Below are 23,132 nucleotides of genomic sequence, written 5' to 3' on the forward strand. Positions count from 1 at the left end.
TTTTTTTGTTTGTTCTTTGTTTTTGACATTATGAGTGGAAGTCATTTTAAGACTATTTCTGAGTGTGCATGTGTGTGTGTTTGAGTGAGAGATAATATGTGTATCGTATTCAGTGCTATGTACATCATAAATACATAATAAAAAATTGTGGGGCGCCTGGGTGGCTCAGTTGGTTAAGCGACTGCCTTCGGCTCAGGTCGTGATCCTGGAGTCCCGGGATCGAGTCCCGCATCGGGCTCCCTGCTCGGCAGGGAGTCTGCTTCTCCCTCTGACCCTCCCCCCTCTCATGTGCTCTCTCTCATTCTCTCTCTCTCAAATAAATAAATAAAATCTTTAAAAAAAAAAAAAAAATTGTGGTCTATAAGAAGGTGCCACCAAATCTTTTATAACATGCTTAACATATGTTGTCTTAGAAAAAAACTGGTCATAGGACTATACAATTTAAAGAGAGTGGGAATTTTAAATTTGGAGAACCACCTCGTGAAAGCATAGTCTATTTGGTAATTTTTTTAAAGTAAACACTAACTTGGATCCTGTGAAGACCTGGTTTCTACTGTCACTGAACTGGCAACCCAGTTTATTCATGGTAGCCATCCTTCCCCTAGTTCCATAGAAAGAAGCACCCCCAATTTAACAAAGACCAGTTTACAAGTAGCCCAAACATGTTAGTAAGTAGCTGGATCCCCTATTAATCCCAGTTGAGGGGACTGTCATGAGAACCATGAAGAAAAACACTGCCCTCATTTTTAAGATTCGTTTGGATTGATGGCCACTTTCTTTTTGAGATGAATGTCCTTTGAAAGAGTGAGAGGCAGTGACAGCATCTTTCACGTGCTCGTGTGAACTAGTTGGGTTGATTTATTTTCTTAGGACTGTTGTTGGGCCAGGTACTTAAGCGAGTGGATGGGAGTGTTGACCAGGGTTACAGGAAAGTCGTTCCTTGGCACAGGGTCCTTCCAGGAGGACAGCCGGGGAGGGGAGCAGGGAGGAGGCAGCGTTCGCGTCACTTGGAATTTCACCACGCCTGCTCTGTGTTTGACCAAGGGGGGGAATGTGTTACCTTTTCACTCCCGCAACACGTCAGGCAGATGTTCTGGGTACAGTTGCTTAGATGGGTGGTTCTCAAACCTGTCGGACACCCCCTTTTGAAAGCCCCTTGTTCAGGATACTTTGTGATACCCTTTACTGTGCAGAGAGTGAAACTCACAGATGATATACCTCCCTGCACACGTGAACGTACCAGAGGAAGCAGAGAGGCCGCCTGGCCATAACACAGACCCGTGTCCTTGCGCACGCCAGTGCTTGGGGACTGACGCCTGGTGGGACAACACGGCGACTGAGCCAGAGCTGACAGCTGTGCGCGGACATCACTGGTGCCCGTGCCACTCTTCCCTGAGATGCTTACTGGCCCCACCGTGAAGCGCTGAGCTGAACGTGTCCCCTTCCCTCCGCTGACTTGCTACCACCCTCCTAGAGAATTCCCCGTGGATCAAAACTGCATATTGGTTTTTGTGCTTCTATATGAAAAATGGTTGATTCTTTTTCTTTTCTTTTTTTTTTTTAAAGATTTTATTTATTTATTCATGAGAGACAGAGAGAGAGAGAGAGACAGAGGCAGAGGGAGAAGCAGGCTCCCCGCAGAGCAGGGAGCCCGATGCGGGACTCGATCCAGGGACTCCAGGATCATGACCTGAGCCGAAGGCAGTTGCTTAACCGACTGAGCCACCCAGGCGCCCAATTCTTTTTCTTCTTATTCTTTTTTAAGATTTTACTTATTAAGAGAGAGCGCACACAAGCTGAGGAAGGGGCAGAGGTAGAGGGAGAAGCAGGCTCCCCACTGAGCAGGGAGCCTGACACGGGGCTTGATCCCAGGACACACGAAGGCAGACACTTAGCCACCTGAGCCCCCCAGGCGCCCCTAAAATATGGATTCTAATCTGAGATCATACATGGGGGTTTTTGCCTATAAGAGTGTGCAGGGCACATTCAAGGTTGTGTGGGATGTGGAATGGGCCTTTGTTGTATGGGACTCCCCCAAACACAGCAAGGTGTCCGACCTCTTCCACTTCGGCTGGCAGCGCCCCCCCAAAGCCCCACCCCGGCCCTGTGCCCTATTGTTGAGGGCAACCAAAAATTACTTTCACAGATTCCAGAACTGCTGTCTTAGGTTTCCAAGGGCTCCCATGGTAACCTAGACCTTTTAATTACTTTGTCTATGGGGAGTTATTCAGTGGGCCAAAGGAACTGGCACATTTTTAGGATTATAAATAGTTTCTACTTGGGGGCTGCCTGTACCTTCAATTACTGATTCATAGCTCTTGTTGGGAGGTTGGAGAGTATAGATCATCCATGGAGTTTTTCCTTCAGAATTGCCACTTTACTGAAAGGCTTCGGAACTATAGACAGTAAATAACTTACAATAAGATCTGCGGTTAGAGTCCCTGCATTTCTCTGATGACTTGTCCCCCTGGTCGAATGCTGCGATGAGCTCGGGCTCACAGTTCTCTCTGGCTCCCGGGGCGGCCAGCGGAGGGGCAGCCATCCACAGTAGTCGCACATCTTGGACCTCCAAACAAAGTGTGCTTTTCCCCCGCATCAGTGGCTCTTCACCAGGAATGTGGCGCTGCCCCGTGGAGCTGTTTGAGCTGTGCTTGCCATACCCCATCCCTGAGTCCCCCGTGGGCCAGGAAGGAGCAGACCTGTGTGTGTGTGTGTGTGTGTGTGTGTGTGTGTGTGTGTGTGTGTGTGTGTCCATCTCCCAGGAGACTGACCATTGCATCTGGGATTTATGGTGCTTCTGCAGGCACTGTGCTCGCAGCTCCCTGAGAGCTGCTGCTGAAGCTGCAGGCTTGGCCTTGCCTCTCCCTGCTGAGAACAGCTCTAGCTGGAGACTGGTGGAGGAAGAGAGTCATGATTAACTGTGGGGTTTATGTGTGGACTTGAAGGATCTAGTGGAAGGAGAATGCATCATTGAGCCTAAGTTTAAACTCCCTGTCTTGGTGGGCTGGCCACCCATGTCTCTGGGCCATGAGAGTCCCTTCCTGAGGCTGTGTCCCAGGCTCACAGTTCTTCTGCTACAGGCCCTTTCCTCCGACGTGCAGGTTTCCTTGGCAGATTAACTTGAGAAGGGGAGATGCCTAACCATCTGAGCCACCCAGGTGCCCCAGATTAATGTTGCTTTAAAAAAAAAAATTAGGGCGCCTGGGTGGCTCAGTCGTTAAGCGTCTGCCTTCGACTTGGGTCATGATCCCGGGGTCCTGGGATCGAGCCCCATGTCGGGCTCCCTGCTCGGCAGGAAGCCTGCTTCTCCCTCTGCTGCTCCCCCTGCTTGTGTTCCTGCTCTCGCATCTCTGTGAAGTAAATAAATAAAATCTTTAAAAAAATAAATAAATTATTGGAGAGAGAGAGAGAGCGCTTGTGTGGAGGGCCAGAGAGAGAGTGAGAGAAACTCCAGATTCCTTGCTGAGCTCGGAGCCCGACTCAGGGCTTGATCTCACGACCCTGAGATTATGACCTGAGCTGACACCAAGAGTTGGACACTTAACTGACTGCACTACCCAGGGACCCCTGATATTGCTCCCCCCTACCCCAACCCCGAGCACAGCAGGGGGTGATGCGCCCTGCATCCGCGGCCTTGACATTAGGGAGTGGTCATGCCCAGCTCCCCTGAGTATGTGAGTGAGGGATAGAGAGATGCTCGGCTTGGTTGTCCACTGGGCCTCTGGAGTCCATTTGACTGTGCTTTTTGAAGCCGGCCACGGTCAGCCTCTGGTGCGCGAAGCTGAGCAGACGGCAGGCCCCTGGCTTGTCCCCTCCTGGGCTGTTCTGCCCCCACCCTTCACATTCTCTGGTTGTTTGGCCACCAGGTCTGGTTTCTGATAAATGTTTGAAAGCCAGATGGAAAAAATTTCTATTCCCTGATGAGTAAATTATTTTGTTTTTGTCAAAGAAACTAAAATAGAGATGTTGAGGGTTTTTCTTTAATTCTCCAAAGCTGGAAATGATAACAGACATTAGAGCCTAACCCGATGGTGCAAGTGCACGTGTATGTGGTGGTGGAAGTCAGCTGTCCCCACCGTCTGGTCTTCCCTCTTCCGCTCAGGGCCCGCCTTCTACAGGGTGCCGGTCCTTCTCTTGAGGATCTCAGCCAGGTTCCTGCTCCATTGAACTTACTGGATGGTTCCCTCTCAGCGGCTTTTGCACTATCCATGTCCCTAATTTGAAGTCACAGTGGAGGGTTTATGGCGTGACGATGGAGAGGTTAGGGGTGAAAGGCACGCGGGGCAGTGCACGGCGCAGTGAACGCGGCGGCCCCGGCTCGGGGGCAGTGTCCGCACCTCCCGGGTGTGGTGCTGGAAGACAGTGTGGCGGCTGCGCGGTTTGTGCAGGGGAGAGACCACGGTACAAACACTGGCCTGGTTTTCACCATTTGTCCCGTCCACCTCCATTCCCCTGCTCTGTCCACTCAGGAGCAAAAGTTTGTTGGGATGCGGGGCGCTGTCTGCCATTCACGTCCCTGGTACTTGAGGACACGGCGCGCAGTTAGGGCGGGGAGTAGAGACCTGTTGGAGGAGCTGCGGTGGTGCCTCCCTGCCCTGCATCCCAGGCCGTGTGCTCAGGCCACTTGTCAGGTTGCCGTCAGATGCTTTTCAACTCTTACCCCAGACAGACTCTTGAGGGTTTATTTGTTCTGTGGGTCCGAAGTGATGAACACATACAGACTTGGTTTCAATCTCCTCTGGTGGATTCTCCATGAAGGTCTCTCTCTTGCAGGTGGTCCCGACAACCAGGTCCACTTTGAAGGGTACCAGGTGTCCAATCAGTGCATGGCGCTGGTCCGCGACGAGTGCCTCCTTCCCTGCAAGGACGCCCCCGAGCTCGGCTACGCCAAGGAGTCCAGCAGCGAGCAGTACGTGCCCGACGTGTTCTATAAGGTAAGATCACCGAGGTGCGGAGGGAATGGTGGACGGGGAATGCTGTGAACGCTGACCTGTGTCAGACTCCGTGGTCCTGTCAGCCGCTGGTCCCCTGTGGCGGTTCAGAGCCTGCCTTGTGGATAGAGGCATTCCAGAGCATGTCCGGGGTTTCTCACCAAAAGTAGAATGAGCACACACTGGGTTGGGGATATAGGACACCAAATCAAACCCTTGCAACACAGACGCAGTTTCCGTTTCTGAACATAAGAAGCCTGGATATGTCAGAGCCTCAGCAGGAGTCAAGAACGGAGCTGTGGGGGGCGCCTGGGTGGCTCAGTTGGTTAAGCGACTGGCTTCGGCTCAGTTCATGATCCTGGAGTCCCAGGATCGAGTCCCACATCGGGCTCCCTGCTCGGCAGGGAGTCTGCTTCTCCCTCTGACCCTCCCCCCTCTCCTGCTCTCTCTCTCTCATTGTCTCTGTCTCAAATGAATAAATAAAATCTTTAAAAAAAAAAAAAAAAGAACGGAGCTGTGGGGTGGGTACGTGGGCTCTTCGCAGGGCACCAAAGTGTGAGTTAACGATTTAGACACATCATTGTCCATTTCTAAATCTTTGTTTCTTGTGAGAGCTGTAAAAGCTATTTTTATTGAAGAATGTCCTATTTGAACATGTAGGAGTTAGGGGCTTCCCTCTAGGACCGGAGAGAGTCTGTTTTCCTCCTCAGCTTGGCAGTTGTTCCTGCTTACGGGCAGGCACCTTCTTGCTTCCTGATTGGGCAGACTTGGTTTCTCTCTGGCACCGGCCTGCTGCCTGGACGGTTCCTTCAGTTGTCTCTCCCGGCGTGAGGTTGCTTTTGTCTGTCCGAAGGGTATCTTGTCTTCATTTTAAAGGCTGTTTTCACCGTATAAAGAATTCTAGGTTGACAGGTTGGCTCCCCTGTTACTAGACTCTGGGCGTTTCCAGCGGGAAAGCTGGCTGTCACTGTCGGGGCTTCCTCCCTCCATAATGGGACTTCTCCTACTGGCGGCTTTTTATGTTGTCTCTCTATTTATTTATTTATTTATTTTTGTCTGTTTGTTTATTATTTGACAGCACAAGCAGGGGGAGTGGGAGAGGAGAAGCAGGCTCCCCGCTGAGCAGGGAACCCGATGAAGGGCTCGATCCCGGGACCCTGATCCCAGGGATCAGGACCTGAGCCGAAGGCAGACGCCCAACGACTGAGCCACCCAGGCATCCCTTATGTTCTCTTATTACTGAGTTCTAGCAACTTGGTCTTGATGTGCTTGGGTAGTTTTCCTCATGTGTCCTGCATTTGGGGTTTGTTGAGCTTCTTGGGTCCATGAGTTGTGTCATTTTTTTGGCCATTGTATTCATTTTGTGTTGCTGCCATAACAAGTAGCTGTACACTGGTGGCCGTAAGACCACCCTCGGGGGGCGCCTGGGTGGCTCAGTCGTTGAGCGTTTGCCTTCGGCTTGGATCATGATCCCAGGGTCCTGTGATCGAGCCCCACATCGGGCTCCCTGCTCAGCGGGGAGCCTGCTTCTCCCTCTCCCTCTGCCTGCCTCTCTGCGTACTTGTTCTTTGTCTGTCTCTCTCTGTCAAATAAATAAATAAAATCTTTAAAAAAAAAAAAAAGACCACCCTTGTGTGTGCGTTCACAGCCCCACGGTCGGGGTCTGGGCTTCGCTCAGCCACTGTGATGTTGGTTGGGCTCTGATTTGATGACCTGCAGTGTGAGGTGTTGGCGGCCCCGGGCACCTGGGCATCCAGCCCCGCGGCTGCTCACAGCATGGTGGTCTGCTGATTCGCCCCACAGGCCCGCAGGGGTGTGCTTCTCTGACCGCCGCTGACCGGGCGTGCTCAGCAGGCTCTTGCTGATCCATCTGGCCTGCGCAGCTGCCCCGAGGTCCTCTCCCGACGTCAGAGTCAGTGGGTTAGTGACCTTAATCACACCTGCAAAATCCCCTTTGCCACGTAAGGGAACGTGTCCGTGGGCACGAGTTCTTGTCTTAGTTACAGTCCTGGGGAGGAGGCTGGGAGATTTTTCAGGACCATCTTTAGAATTCTGTGGATACCGGTTGTTCAGTATCTTTTGATTTTTTGGTTTTGGTGGTTTGTTGTTGGTTTTGATTCCTCCATCTCCTTTGGGGACTCCATGTATTTGGCTGCTTGAAGTCATCCTGCAGCTCACTGGTGCTCTGTTCACTTTATTTCAGTCTGTTTTTTTTTTTTTTTTTTTTAAGATTTTATTTATTTGAGAGGAGAGAGAGAGAGAGCAAGAGCACAAGCAGGGGGAACAGCAGAGGGAGAGGGAGAAGCAGACTCCCCACTGAACAGGGAGCCCGATGCAGGGCTCTATCCCAGGACCTTGAGATCATGACCTGAGCTGAAGGCAGACGCCCAACGACTGAGCCACCCAGGCACCCTGTCGTTTTTTTTTTCTTTCTGTGCTTCATTTTGGGTAGTCTGCATTGCTGAGTTCTGCAGCCTGTACGTGCTGACTTGTGTGTGTCTGGGCTGTGGCCGCTCCTGGCTAGCAAACTGTGTGGCCCGGTCACTGTGACTGTCACCGCCGCGGCTTTCGCCCGGTGCTCGTAGGTCTCTACTCGACTGTATGCACATTTGCGATGCAGTTATAATGAGCATTTTCATGTCCTTATCTACTAAATCTGTCATTTCTGGATCAGTTTTGATTTTTTTTTTCCTCTTCTAATTATGGGTCGTGATCACATATTTTCAGACCCTTGTGTCCAGCACATGTATCATCTGTGGGTTTGCAGCTGTTGTCTGTTTTTTCTTCTCGGGTGTTTGGGAAGTTTTTGTTGTGTGCTGGTCATGGCATATTAAAGAGCCACAGACCCTGGAGGACCTTTCCGCCAGAAAGGGCTGCCCCTTCCTCCAGTGGGGAACTGGGGTGATGGGCTGTCCACTACATTGACGCAGTACTTCGCTGGGTCAGGTCTGACTCGCATCTGTGTAAGACTCCGTCTGCTGCTGATTCTTGCCTTTCCGTAGAGTATGGTCCTTCAGGCTTTGCACTTTTGTCTCCTTGGCCCTGAAAGACTGGGAGATTTGGTTTTTGTCCTTAAGAAATCTCTAGCTTGGCTGATGCCTCGTGCAGTTTAAACACGTGGACATTCCACCCCATACACTGCAGAAATTTTGCATCATATGCCCACAACTCTCTAACAGCTTTTAAAATGCAGCTGGAGGGGCGCCTGGGTGGCTCTGTCGGTGACAAGTGTCTGCCTTTGGCTCAGGTCATGATCCCAAGGTCCTGGGATCAAGCCCTGAGTACGAGTCTGGCTTCCCTGCTCAGTGGGGAGTCTGCTTCTCCCTCTCTCTCTGCCTCTCCCCCTGCTTGTGTGCATGCGTTTTTTTTTCCTCACTCTCTGTCAAATAAATAAAATCTTAAAAAAAAACTTATCAGTGCTGTAGAAGCCCTAGGGAGCCCCCTCTGACGGGTTCATCATTCCTTGTTTTTTCTTGTACCGCTTGTATGTATCGTCGTATACCCCTTTTTGAATGTGTTTAAGTGGGACCACCGTGATGTAATTTCTTGTGTGACCATCCCTCACGTCCCTCACATCCCTGCACTGTGCCCATGGCCATGTAGAACCCGAGTGCATTTGTTTCCACTGGTGAGCAAGGTGCGCCCCAGCCCATCTCGTTCTCCTTGCCAGGGCCACACTGGTGGTCCGCAGGGTTTTGCCTCTATGAGTAACTCAGCTGCCGAGCTCTGGTCTGCGAATCCTGGTGCGCGTGTGCGAGCGCCTCTGGGTCCAGGAGGCCGGGCAGGTGCCGAGGCATGGAAATGGGAGGAGGTGGGATCTGGGGGCTTCCTCTGACCAGGTGCCAGCAGTCAGGGAGTGTTCCTGTTTCCGCGCCCTCACCCTCACTGGATGTGGTCAAGTAGTGCCTCTTCCCGTACTTCTCCAATCAGTAATGAGGCTAACTATTTTTTTTAAAGATTTATTTATTTATTTATTTATTTGGGAGAGGGAGAGAGAAAGCAGGGGGAGGGAATGGGGGCAGAGGGAAAGAAAGAGAAAGAGAGAATCCCAAGCAGGCTCTGACCCGAGTACAGAACCCGATGCGGTGCTTGATCCTGTGACCCCAAGACATGACCTGAGCTGAAACCAAGAGTTGGATGCTCAACTGACTGCGCCACACAGGCGCCCCGAAGCTAGACATTTTTAATGGTAACAAATTTTAGTGATTATAGTTCCTGTTACTGAGAATGATCTCTGTGGCCACTATACCTTGTCCAGGATATCTAGGCCAAAATTTGATGATCTAATTTCTTTACAATGAATTGGTTTTTCCAGCAATTTAAAGAATAATTTTTTTAAAAGATTTTATTTATTTATTGGTGAGCGAGAGAGAGCGCACAAGCAGGGGGAACAGCAGGCAGAGAGAGGGAGAGGGAGGCAGGCAGAGGGAGAAGCAGGCCCCCCACCTAGCAGGGAGCCCGATGCGGGATTCAGTCCCAGGACCCCAGGATCATCACCCAAGCCGAAGGCAGACGCCCATCCGACTGAGGCACCCAGGCATCCCTCTAGCAGTTTTTTTTTTTTTTTTTTTAGATTTTATTTATTTATTTGACAGAGAGAGACACAGTGAGAGAGGGAACACAAGCAGGGGGAGTGGGAGAGGGAGAAGCAGGCTTCCCGCTGAGCAGGGAGCCCGATGTGGGGCTCGATCCCAGGACCCTGGGATCATGACCTGAGCCGAAGGCAGACGCCTAATGACTGAGCCACCCAGGCGCCCCTCCAGCAATTTTTTAAAAGATTTTATTTATTCATTAGAGAGAGAGAGAGACAGAGCAGGGGGAGGGACAGAGGGAGAGATCGAATCTCAAGAAGACTCCCCGCTGAGTGGGGAGCCGAACGTGGGGCTCCATCCCCAGACCCCAAGACCATGACCTGCACCAGAGTCAAGTGCCCAACTGACTGAGCCACCCAGGTGCCCTTCAAGTTAAATGTTTCAGTGGCTTTTCTGAGATATAACTCATATGCAGTACAGTTCACCCACTGATAGTACAGAATTCAGTGGGTTTTAGCATATTCGCACATATTCATGTACCACCATCGGACTTTGGAACACTTTTGTCCCCGAAACAGACACCCCGCACGCCTTAGCTGCCCACCCCCGAGCCTCCCGTCCCGGAACGCTGTCGTTCGTCCGCTTGTGTCTGTGCGCTCGCCTGGCAGAATCGCACCACGTGGCTCTGTGGTGAGGCACTTTCTTCACTTTCCGGACGTCTTCAGGTCCAGCCGTGTCTGTAGCATGTAGTCCTCAGTCTCTGTCTTCCTGAGTATCACTCAGTGCCGAGAGTGTACCAGACTGCCGGGCGGGGGTGGCGGGCAGGTCCCGGGGCTGAGGAGGCTTGGACCTCTCCCTGAAGAGGGACTTTTGAAGCCCTTGTAACAAAGAATTCACTTCCTCACCCATCAGAAAAAAGGAGAGGCTGAGTCGCTGTGTGGAGTCGCATCGCCTGTTTAATGTCTGCCGGGCAGGGGAGGCCCGGGCGATGGGAAGGGACGGGGCCGCGGGCGTGGGCCCGCTCCGCAGTGCCTGTGTCCTGGCTCCCGGCCCCTCCTCGCCTCTCTTCCTCTGTCTCGGAGTCAGCACAGCTGCTGCAGCTGAAGGGGCTGTGGGGTCCGCGGGAGCCCGGGCGGCGCTCCGGAACCCTGGCTGGAACCCTGGCTGGAATTGCGGGGCTGGCGAGCAGAGGCGAATGTCCCAAGGTGCGTGGTGTGCTCTTGTCAGCCACTCTCTGGAAATGGCTGTGGAGCGCAGGACGGCGGCTCTGCTGCATCTGCTCCTTCCAGACTGCTGCAGCTGAGCGTCTGCTCGGCCCGGTGCCTCCCCGGTGCCTCTCGGGGCTGGGGCAGCAATGGAGCCGGTGGGGAGGGGCACCCTTATCAGTCTTCGAGAAAGCACTTCCTCGCCCCTTGTGTAGGGGTTCTTCTCCTCCTCCCTCCTCCCCCATCCCCCATGGTGTTTAACAATTGGGCTTGAAAGCACAGACCTCGCCCTTAATTCCTGTTTGTGGAGCAGGCACTTCAGTTTTAAACCATTAGTGAATGTTCACAAATCAAACCACCCCATGCTGGGAACCAGTATGAGAAATAGGAGCGTGTTATTGCCCCCTCCCCCCAAAGTTCGTGTCTTACAAGGATGCATTTGTGACACGATGTTTTGTAATGCAGAATCAATGTTTTGACTCATTTTTAGGACCTGAGGATGCCATTCTGAGCATTTGGACAGTAGTTTCATTTAACCCTTTTCAGGAAAGCTTGTGGGTCTGTGGGTGACGGCAGAACCTGGTGTCCCCATTGAAGAGCTCAGCGTGTCTTACACCTGAGGTTCCTCACCCAGGCTTTCCGACCCCAGCACAAGCTCAGGAAACCCTTTCGTGCATAAGATGAATGACTGTGTCCCTGTAGATGAATCAGACTGCTATTTGTTTTTCTTTCGAAGTTTTTAAAATTAAATATCAAATAGAGATTATTTATAAAACGTGTTTAAGAAGTACAACATCACATAATACCCAGTCTCTCACCGGGAGTTTAAGGACCAAACATTCCTAGGACCCTCCTAGGCCTCCACCTCTTCCTCGTTCTCATGAGGTGACCACTGTGCACAGTTGAGCTACAACTTCCCTGCTTCTCTCCCTAGTTGTACCTCCTGTGCTGGTTTTCCTAAACCAGGCGACTTGTGTGTTGTGGTTGACAGACACTTGCTGGGCCCTCTCCCCAGGATGGCCCCCCGGCCACGTGCAGGTGTCAGCCGCCACTCCGACTCCACCCACTCTGTCATCGTGTCGTAACTTGTACCGACCTGATGCTAAGTGAGGGCAGACTCCTTTTTCATTTGTGTGTTGGCTCTTCTTGCATCCTGGGATGTGCGTGTTCAAGTCAGCTTCCTTTTTTTTTCCCTGGGTGGTTGTGTCTTTTGCCTGTTGATTTGTAGGTGTTCTCGCCATGTTCCGTCTCCTCCCTTTGTCAGTCACTCGTGTGACAGCTCTTAGCATGGCTCCTCCTGCCTGTGGTGTCTTGATGCCAAAGGTTTATGTTTCACGATGGTCAGCTTTGTGACTCTTGTCGTTACGGTTCAGCAAGTTGAGTCAGAGGATAGTCTGTCACCTTGTATGAGGTTTGCTTTTGTCTTACACATTTGGGTTCTTAGCCCACCTGGAATTGTTTTCAGTGTATGGGGTGAGGCAGAGGCCCAACTTACTTCTTACTTCTCTTTTTAATCTTGTATGGATAATCAACTGTCTGAACACCATTTATTGAAAAGAACCCTCTTCTTTGGACCCTGTTGATCTGTGGTGTTTCTGTCTTCTGCTGTCCCTTCACTCAGGATGTGTGTCTCTGCTGCTCTCTGCTCCGTTGGCCGGTTTTCCTCACCGGCACAACACTATGCGCTTGCCACCACTCCGACTCTGCGGTTACTCTCTATACCTGGTTGGTTACAGCCCTGACTTCTCCTGACCCTTTATTCCTCCACAGAAGATTGAACACTAGCTCGCAAGTTGCACCAAAACAAACAAGTTTTATTAGGATTTCATCGCGCCCTTTTCTGTGCTGAGTTCCCCTGCACATGTGGGGGCTGCTGCACCTGTTCGATGTTCCCAGGTGTCTCTCAGGGAGTTAGGGTCATCTGCACGGAGGTCTTGCCCATCATCTGTTAGATTGTTCCTAGGTACTTTATAGTTTCTACATAATATAAATAGTGTCTTTTTAAAATTGCATTTTCAGACTGTTGTTTGAAACTGGTAAATGTTTGTTTGGCAACTTTCCTATCTGTTATTGGTTCCCCAAATTTACATGCATATTCTTCTGGGTTTTCTGCACAGATGAGCATATTGTCCAGGAACGGCAATTGTCTCTCCCTTCCCATTCATTTCCGCTCCTGCTGGTAGGGCTTCCAGAACAATGTCCAGTGACCAGTCCTGTTATCTTTTCTTTTTTTTAAAGATTTTATTTTTTTTATTTATTCATGAGAGACAGAGAGAGAGACAGAGGCAGAGGGCGAAGCAGGCTCCCCGCGGAGCAGGGAGCCCGATGCGGGACTCGATCCCAGGACCCTGGGATCATGACCCGAGCCGAAGGCAGACGCCCAACCGACTGAGCCACCCAGGCGTCCCCCTGTTATCTTATTTTTAACCGTAAAGGAGGTGCTTTCAGGATTTCATCATTAACTATGAGTTTGCTGTGGGTTTGTTTGTTTGGTAGTACCCTTCATTGAGTTGGAAATTTGCTTTTTACTTCCATGTTTTGTAAATTTCTTGCACTTAAGAAGTGAGTTCCCTTTTTTTTTTTCTTTTTTTTAGGTTTTATTTATTTATTTGAGAAGGAGAGAGCATGAGTGGGGAGAAGGCAGAGAGAGAGAGGGACAGAATCTCAAGCAAACTCCCAGCTGAACAGGGAGCCCAAGGCGCTGAGCAGGGAGTCCGAGGTGGGACTCAATCCCAGGACCCTGAGATCACGACCTGAGCTGAAGTCAGACACGTAGCCAACTGAGGCACCCAGGCGCCCCAAGAAGTGAGCTCCCTTTTGTCAGGAGCTTGTGTTATTGCTTTAGGCATGCTGTGGTCTTCTTGGGCTGCTTACTCATCTGTTAGTGAGAGCACGCTAGCAGTGCTTCCCACAATTTTTTATAGCCTTGTAGGATTTGAGACACTCATTTCTCATATGTTGTAGGAAAATCAGTTTGAGCAAAGAGGCCTCTGAGGGCAAACATGGAAGTAATCCTCTTGGTCCTCCTGTGGGCTGTGGGCTGTGGCTGGGTTGAGTCAGCCTTGCAAATGGGACATGCACCGAGGTTCATCCAAGGCTACTCGTCATGTTGTCTGTGATAACAAAAATGGGAAGCAATCTTAAAGTCCAATAATGGGGCATTAAATTAGAATATATCTCTGGGGTAGAATATTATGTGGCCATGGAAGTCGTGTGCTTGAAAATTATTTAAAGATCTAGGATACAAAGATACAAATGTAGTGATCTGAAGGGGCACCTGCATCCCAGTGTTTATAGCAGCAATGTCCACGGTAGCCAAACCATGGAAAGAGCCCAGATGTCCGTCCACAGATGAATGGATACAGAAGAGGTGATACATATATATATATATATACATACAATGGAATACTACTCGTCCATCAAAACAAATGAAATCTTGCCACTTGCAATGGACGTGGATGGAACTAGAGGGTATAATGCTGAGTGAAATAAGTCAATCAGAGGAAGACAATTATACGATCTCACTCGTATGTGGAATTTAAGAAACAAGGCAGAGGATCATAGGGGAAGAGAGGAAAAAATAAAACAAGATGAAATCAGAGAGGGAGACAAACCATAAGAGACTCTTAATCATAGGAGACAGACTGAGGGTTACAGAAGGGAGGGAGGTGGGGGCATGGGGCAACTGGGTGATGGGCATTAAGGAGGGCACGTGATGTAATGAGCACTGGGTGTTATATACATCTGATGAATCACTGATCTCTACCTCTGAAACTAATAATGCAGTATATGTTAATTAATTCAATTTAAGTTAAAGATCTAGGATAAAACTCATAATGTAAAATTATACATACACCTGCATGTGCAGCATTGAGATACGTATGTTGGTGTTTATGCACACGTTCCTATGTGTGTGTTTACAGAGGATGGGCCTGGAGAGCTTGGGGGTCCTTTGGGAGGGTGGTCAGTGCTTGTCCACAGCTCTGATGTGTATTTCCTAGCGGGTACTATGCAGCCAGCAAAGAATGGCTGGCGGGAGGGGAGAGATATAACCTAGAGCCACTGTGACACTGTGGGAAGGAAGGGACAGGGGGACTGCAGCAACATCCACGGCCTGTTGTTTGTAGAAGCAAGTGCTTTTCCTGAGTCACCGCTTGGCATGGGTTATCTTGGGGGTGTGCAGGGTGGAGGGGAGGAGTGTGGTCTTTTCCTTTCTGTCTCTCTATGCTGCTTCGCTCTATACGTGGGTTCCTTTCATAATTTAAAGCTAGAGTTTTCCGTGTTTGTGGTTGGTCCTGCAGAAAGACACGAGGAAGGCCTGGTGAGCAGTAACCACTGTTTGCATCTGGCATACTTCCTTCTTATTTCTTTTAGGTCAGTTGTTGATATGGTGAATATAGAGATAAAGGGGAGTACATTATTGAATATTTGGCTAAATCATAATATATGATAGCTACTTTGGTTGTTCCTGGATGTTGTTAGCGCTCCTGGTGTGCCTCGGTGCACCCTCTGGTCGGGGGTGGGTGAGCGTGCAGCCTGGGAGAGTGAGGTGTACCTGGAGGTGGGTCTGCAGGCGTGGTGTGTGGATGGTGTTTGGGGCTGTTGCCTGGATGCGATCATTGGGGCGTAGAGGTGGAGACGAGCATCCAGGGCCAAAAGGACCTTCAACATGGACAGGTGAGCCACAGCAGAGGCTGAGTGTGCACCCATAGGGTGCCAGGGGGCACCTGGAAGCCAAGCAGAGAAAGAGTTTCCTTGTCTCATGGTGCTGACAAGTCCAGAATGGGGGTGCTGTTGGCACCACGTGACCGTCGGGGCCCTGAGCAGCTAGCGTAGAGAATGTGGGGCTGGTTAGCATGGGTTTAAAAAAGAGACCAGGGAAGAACCGAGTCTGCTGGGAAGGCAGGTGGGGCAGTGGACGGTGCTGGTGTGGGAAGTAGGATCAAGACACTTTTCTTGTTTGGGGTTTTTTTTAGCATAAGAGAAATAAACCGCATGCGTGTGCCACTGGCGTTGGCCCTGTGGCAAAGGGTGACTGGTGATGGGAGAGGACCTGGTGTGGGAAGGGGGCTCTGGGGCATCCGGAGACAGGGAGGGGCCGGTGGGAGCGGACGTGGGCCCCTAGCTCCCGAGCTGGCGGGCAGGCGCTGGAGTCAGAAGCTGCGGTGAGTAGCACACTGAGAGCCAGGGGCCAGTGTTTCGTGTTTGAGGTCTGGCCTGGTGGGACAGGAACGAAGCCGAGCAAGCCATTTTTGGCATTACCTGCATTGGAAGCCCTGGAGGAAGTGAGAGGACAGGGAGGCAGTAGGGCAGGTGGGTGCGGTCCCAGGGGTTGTGGGGAGGAGGGCACGTAGGCAGCGGGGGGGTGTCCCTCTTTCCAGGAGCTGGCTGTTGAGGGACCTGGGTTTGGCCCAGCGCCTGGCACTTTTTCGCCGTGCTTCGTGGGCCATCCCATGCCTCACTCTTGGCGTGTGCTCTGCATTACTTGTCGAAGGAGAGCTGTATTTCAGGGGTAATGCATTCTCCCAAATCTCCAAGAAGGTGGCACAGTTTGTACATGCAGGCTGGCCTGCAGACCACCCTGCCCTTGCCGTGCTGGGGGGCACAGTGGTGCTCTCAGGACCCTGCTGTGCACCCGCTTCATCCCGGAGTCATCTGTGTCCCTTGTGAATTGCCTTGGCGGGGGCGGCACGTAAGTATTTGTGAGGCCGGTCATTGTTTCTACATCGTTTGTCGGGTCTTTGTATATTAACCCTTTGTCATGTTGCAAACACATGCCAGGCTGTCATTTTCTTTATGTTGTTCCTACAAAGAAGCTGAAATAGTTTCTGATTTCAAAGATCCTTTTTTTGGGCGCCTGGGTGGCTCAGTCGTTAAGCATCTGCCTTTGGCTCAGGTCATGATCCCAGGGTCCTGGAATCAAGCTCTGTGTCAGGCTCCCTGCTCAGCGGGGAGTCTGCTTCTCCCTCTCCCTCTACTCCTGTCCCTGCTTGTGCTCTCTCTCTCTCTGAAATAAATAAAATCTTAAAAAAAAAAAGATCCTTTTTCATTATAATTTCTGCCTTTGTAAACATCATATTTAGGAAATAATTCTTTACTCCAAAAGTGTATATACCTACATTTTTTCTAGTGCTTTTTTTTTTTTCCTCTACAGATTTTATTTATGTATTTGAGAAAGAGAGTACAAGCAGGGGGAGCTGTAGAGGGAGAGGGAGAAACAGGCTCCTCGCTGAGCAGGGAGCCCGATGTGGGGCTCGATCCCAGTATGCGGGATCATGACCTGAGCCGAAAGCAGACGCTTAACCGACTGAGCCACCCAGGCACCCCCTTCTAGTGCTTCTCTGTTTATTGTAGTTCCATAATACGTTTTTGTATTTATCAGGGTAAGACCCTGCATTCATTCAGCTTTTTTAAACGAATGTTTTAATTACAGGAGGTTATGTTTGCTACATAATGGGCATTATTCAGGAACATTTATCAATCAAGAAACTGCTGGGAATGCGTGGATGGCTCAGTCGGTTAAGCATCTGCCTTCGGCTCAGGTCATGATCCCAGGGTCCTGGGATTGAGTCCCGAATCGGGCTCCTTGCTCGGCAGGGAGCCTGCTTCTCCCTCTGCCTGCCACTCCCCCTGCTTGTGCTCTCATGATCTCTCACTCTCTCTCTCCCTCTGGCAAATAAATAAATAAAATCTTAAAAAAAAGAAAGAAGAAAGAAATTGCCAATAAGAGAAGAGATTCTGAACAACATATTGGCATAATATCCCAGTCTAGGAAAAAGGATTTTTTGGTACCTGTGGTACCTGTTGTTTCCCTTGACTTGGAGGTAGCAAGTCTTGCTCAGCACGAGTGCTGTCAGGACCCGGGTCTGTGGCCACAGGGTCCCCACAAGGGGAGGAGTGTGGTTGGAATATGTGACTTCACGGTGCCAGCACCGTGTGGGGGAGAGTGTGCCCAGTTCCAATGCTGAGCTCCTGAGTTGAGTTGTGGGTGGACCGGGTCTCTAAGCCCCCTCCGCTTCTACCAGGCTCTCAATCTCAGGCACACGAATCACCTGTTAGCTCTTGGTGTCCTCATGCGTTGGGGACCTGGTGGTTGTGGACACATGGCTTCTGGCCTGGACTGTGCGCCACCTAACATATGTCGGTCACTGGTTCTGTACGCATCGACAGACACTCTGTAGGTGCTTATCGACAGGACTGTTTCCTGGTGATTCTTGGAGGAACTTTGCTCAGAGAACTCGAATTTTTTCTTTGTCCTGTGAAGTCAGATGAAGCTGCTGGTGTCACTTGAGATCCTTCTTGCTGGTTCTTTCAAGAGAAGAACAATACAGTAGGGATTCCATCCGCCTTTTCCAGGCAAGATGGCGCCCCCGGTCAGTGGAGCTTGCCCTTGTCCTGGCACAAGCACAGGACTTCTCCACGATAGCGCGGCAGACATGGCCGTGGCAGGTGCAGGGCACCAGGGACCTCAGCCCCTGTCTCTCCCAGAGGCATGCTCCCCGTGGAAATGAAACCGCTGACACTTTGTCGGCTGCCGACCTGGGAATTAAGAGGCCCTCCTCCCCCAGCCCGACATCTGCTGATGCCCATAAAAAGTAATTGCTTTTGAGATGCTGTATAGGACCAGGGACTGGCTGGCAAGAACATCGACGTGGAGGCATGGGGGAGAGATGGAAGTTACCTGTTTCCCCCCGGGGAACAGAGGGGGATGTAACACCTTTATTTTCTTGGGGAGCAGAAAGGTACAGTTGGGTAGTTAAATTTGAAAGAGAATAGCACGACACAGAAAAAAGAGAGAGGGGCATTTAACAAGAAAAATCCCTAGAGGGGAAGATTAAAGCGAACAGGTGCTGGAAGAATGTTTCTGCATATTAGAGCTTAATTAGATTTGAAGATGAATTCCAGATGGGCTAATTATGTATGAGTTGTTGCAGGTTATTTCTTGTAGGGGCAAACTTATATTTTTGGAAGTGGTGATTTAGTTTGATTGGGTTTGATTCCTGCCTCCTACCATATCTCCTCCGAGAAACTGCCGCTTCTGGGGCCCCAGGACCCACTCAGCCAGCTCGTGTCTCGGGCTGCCCCCTTCAAAGCTGGTAGAGCCACAGAAAGCTGGGCCCACCCTGACCACTGCAGAAAGCAGCACAGGGTGGCCACCTGTCACATGAAGGACAAGTGACTTACCCAAGTGGACTGGAATGTAATTCCAACTTCAAAGGAAGGCAGACAGACAAAGCGGTGTGTTGTTTCCAGGCATGTGTCCTTTGATGGGGTGCTGATGCTTCCTGTGTAGCTAGCTGGTTAGACAGATTTGGACCGTTTTCTGGGAGAGCAAAGGGGCAGGTTCCGGTTGACAGCTCTCTTAAGTTGTGAATCGAGGAAAGGTCGGGAAGGCATGGGTAAACTGAGATGTATTACAGACCAGAAATTTTAATTTCTAAACAAAAGGATCTGGGCCAAATAGGACCTCTGGACTTGCCGTTAGGATGATAGATTTGCTTCAACGTAGGAACAGCCTGTGAAGGTTGTCTCGAAAGGTGGTGTGCGCCTCTGACGTCCGTGGACAGGTGGGATGTGCCAGGGTGGCCTGACGTCGCCCTGCAGGCCTCAGCGGGGTCTGCTGGCATCCATTCGGGTCTGAGGGCTTTACTAAATGTAAACTTTTATGGAAGGCCCCATAATTGGAAGTTATGGATGTATAATTTATATATGACTCAGTGAATGATTTATATGCTGTTAAGTGATGATTTAGATAGAAAATATGACCCCCTCACAGAATCTTTAATGAAAAGTGTTGGTTCTTACGAACTTATTTCTAGAGCTCTGTTTGAACTCAGCATGTTTGACATAAATCAGATATAATTGTCATTTTATGATTAATGAACATATGCTGGCCGTTTTTCCCCATAATTAAACTTTATGTTCTGTGCATCTGACAGAGCAAAACAAGTTTAGACTTTGACAGATTGTTGGTGGGGGTTTTCCATGTTTGCGTATTTGTGTGTGTGTGTACTCATTTGCGTGTGTATTTGTTTTATGAACGAACACGTATTAAATCGGGTTTCAGAGGTGTGAGTAGGATCGTTAGGAGCTAGCCTTCAGACCCGAGGTTGAGGAGTGCTTGTGAAGGATGGAGAGGCACGGGTGTAGCTTGGGGGGCGGGGGGGCAGGCAGGAGGGAGCCCTGGGCCCATGTGTTGCTCACACAGGGCAGTGTTAGTACCAGGCCTCATGTGTGTGCGGGGCAGGGGCCTGTGATGCACGCTCCCAGCGGAGACTCCCCATTAGCCAGAAGCACGGCTGCTTTTCATGTTATGGCTGTCATACCGAGCTCTGGGCAATGACGGCAGGTGGATGTGTAGCAAAAACATGCACAGTTTCCTCTCTGCTTTTCATACACTTCGACAAGACTCATAATCGTTGACAAGGTAAGACAAACATGTGAAAGACTAACCATGTCACTGGTCAGCACGCCTTCACTCACGCCGCTTGCTTCTGTTTCCTGTTTCAGGACATAGACAAGTTTGGCAATGAGATCACCCAGCTGGCCCGGCCCCTGCCCGTGGAGTATCTGATCATAGATGTAAGTGTGCGGCATCCACCACACCCTGGGCGGCCGGGTGGGGGCTGGGTGAGGGTGGCAGCGGTGGCTTGGACAGTTGCCTTCTGCTTGGCCCAGGACAGGCACCCAGGAAGTAGATGAATCATTGAGCTCCTGTCATCCCTTAAAACCAGGCGATTTTAAGGGCTTTTTCATCTAGTTTCAGTTTTTTTATTTCCTTAAGTACAACTTAGGGTTTACCTTCTCCCAAACTAAAGTGCAGCAAAGGACCACCGACCTGGCCAGGCAGCCTCTGAAGGTCAGTGAGCCCAGCATGGCACCGTGTGTAGGTGCGACCCTGGTCACAGCTCGGCTGCCGGAGCCGGGCTCGTGGTGGGCCTCTCCACCTGAGTCAGTCCCAGGGGCAGCCAGCGTGACTGTCCTCAAGTGAGGTGGTATGTGCTTTCCTGGAGAGAACTCCAGGAGCCCAGAAGGCAGCTGGCTGCAACGCACGATCCTCGTCTCGGCTGCTTTCTGGAGGTGTGCTCGGCTCATGGAGGTGTGGCCCCAGGCCAGAGGGCAGCAAAGGGCTCCGGCATGAATGCCCAACACATTTGTAGCAATCAGCTCTGTCCCAGGGGGACAGGCGGCTGCTCATTTCCTAACTGCTGCCTGCCAGGTTCTCTTTGGGCTACATTAGGACTCAGGAAGGGCATGTGATTCAGGCTGTAAGATATCATTGCATTTGGAGCAGCGGGTCCCCAGGAGCCAAGCCCATTGGTGCTCCATTCCAATTGACAGCTCCCGAGAACGTATTTATTACCTAGGCCGTAAAGGCATCTGTTATTTAGACTACCTAGGGTGTAATTAAGATGAAAACAGATTGATGGAACATACACTTAGGAGGAGTCGGCATGATTTAAAGCCAGCTTTCTGAGGTCTTCTCTCCCCGTGGCCTCCCCACCCTTTTCTTTTTACAAAAGAGCCGAGTTCTTGCTTAGTGTGCTGTGTCAGTAGAGTTTGGCTGTGAAGGAACATTCTGCCTCCTGATAGCCAAGCTCTCTGTTGTTGTGGAACGAGGTTGGAGCAGTCCCTTGAGAGCAGGTGTCCAGACTGGTGTGCTCAGCCCCTCATCAAGCCTCATGAGCAGTCTGCTGTTTCAGGCAAGAGAAGGCATGGGCCACATTCCCTGGGCTGCTGTGGAGGTGTCCGGGCATCGGCTAGATGACCTGAGACAGGCTGGCTGGGGGGTGGCTTAAACACAGGACAAGGTGCTGGACGCCCTGCACCCCTCTGTGGGTGTCTGGGATATTCACAGACTGCCTAGTGAACTTTGGTCTGTCATGCTCTGAGGGGAGGTTACAAGTCTAACAAAGACGTCTCTTCATCCCACGTCTGTTGCCTGGTAGGGGTTCTGAGTTGCTGGTCCACCACCGTGTCTGCCTTCCCGAAGCAGAAGCGCTGTGCCGTCCACGGGCCTTCGTCTCTTCCGCCGTCTCTCTGACAGCAGCTGGAGACTGAGAAGGGCTTGCGTGTCTGAGCCTTAGTGGATGTAGGCACTCGGGTCATCTTTGACTCTAGAGGAACACACTGAGGCTTAGGATCCGTAGCTGACAGAGGCCACGCGGCCAGTACGTGGCACTGTGGCCGGAGCCCACACGGCTGCGTGGTCTCGTCAGTAAGAGACCAGCGGGAGTGGCGCCTGGCTATTAGCTCAGTCGCTGGAGCATGTGACTCTTGATCTCAGGGTTGTGAGTCCAAGCCCCACAATGGGCGTAGAGATGACTTAAAAATAGCATCTTTTTTATTCTTTTTAAAGATTTTATTTATTTATTTGACAGAGAGAGAGAGACAGCGAGAGAGGGAACACAATCAGGGGGAGAGGGAGAGGGAGAAGCAGGCTCCCCGCAGAGCAGGGAGCCCGATGCGGGGCTCGATCCCAGGACCCTGGGATCATGACCTGAGCCGAAGGCAGACGCTCAATGACTGAGCCACCCAGGCGCCCCAAAAATAGCATCTTTAAAAGAGCAGTGGGGCTCAGGTCTCAGCTGCTGCTGCCGGCTCAGCCGTCTTCCAGTGAGCTGGCAAAGTCACAGCGAGTCCTGGGCCAGCCAGCCTGAAACAGCCCGCTGCCTTTGCTGATGCAGAAAACAGACCAGAACAACATTTTCATTCTTTAGAAATAGTCCCAAAGGAACCAGAATAGCTACCCTAAATCTGGACGAGGTGTAATCTGCTGCCGCTGGTGTCATATTGTAGAGGAGAGGCTGTGTCAACTGAAAGGTGGTTGATAGCTCACACTTGGGTGCTTTCATGGGGAGGAGCGCCTGCCAGGGGGAATGAAAAACGGTATTTGTATTGATTCGTGCACATTTACCACTGTCCCTGTAGTTTGTATCGATTGTGTGTTAGATTTAAAATGCCCTCTGTTGTTACTAAAGCATGTCTGAGCCAAATGAAGGGCTTAGGCTCCCCTTTGGACCCAAGTTCTTGACTCCAGCCCGTCTGATGGGGAAAGCACGACTGCCGTGTCCTGCACCTCAGAAGCATGGGTTCTCTTGCTGCCTGGACTTGCCCCAGCTCCGCGCCGTGGGGCCATACGTCCCAAGGGGCCTCAGCAAGCTCTCTGGAGGTCACTGCGTCTCTCAGACCATCACAGCTGACCCTGAGAATTCTCCTGGCCTCATCTATTATGTCCCCACAGCTCACTCTCTGGCTCCTCCGCGGGCGAGGGCCGCTGTGTGGGTGGCTCGGCAGACGGAAGCCCGGAGGCCGGCACACACAAACTGCCCGCAAACGGCACGATCCTAAAACTTGTGAACAATGATCCTTCATTTTGCTTCCCAGATCAGAGTGTCAGGGTTTTCATTTCGGGGCGTCTTTAACCGGGGACCATGGTGTCCAGTGGAAAACAGGACTCTTTG

At 51.0% G+C, this 23,132-nt stretch overlaps 1 protein-coding gene across 2 annotated transcripts in view; it reads left to right on the plus strand.

Annotated features, from left to right (window-relative positions):
* NPLOC4 (NPL4 homolog, ubiquitin recognition factor) overlaps window positions 1–23,132 on the plus strand; it is a 55,768-nt gene that overhangs the window by 25,403 nt on the left and 7,233 nt on the right. For both annotated transcript variants that reach the window (XM_081804249.1, XM_081804250.1), the window contains exons 12-13: window positions 4,774–4,934; window positions 20,179–20,250. In XM_081804249.1, coding sequence (XP_081660375.1) covers window positions 4,774–4,934; window positions 20,179–20,250 — 233 coding nt within the window. The remainder of the gene's footprint in view (window positions 1–4,773; window positions 4,935–20,178; window positions 20,251–23,132) is intronic.

This window comes from Leptonychotes weddellii, chromosome 15 (assembly GCF_054177405.1).
Source record: "Leptonychotes weddellii isolate Sample4059 chromosome 15, ASM5417740v2, whole genome shotgun sequence".
Lineage (NCBI taxonomy): Eukaryota > Metazoa > Chordata > Mammalia > Carnivora > Phocidae > Leptonychotes > Leptonychotes weddellii.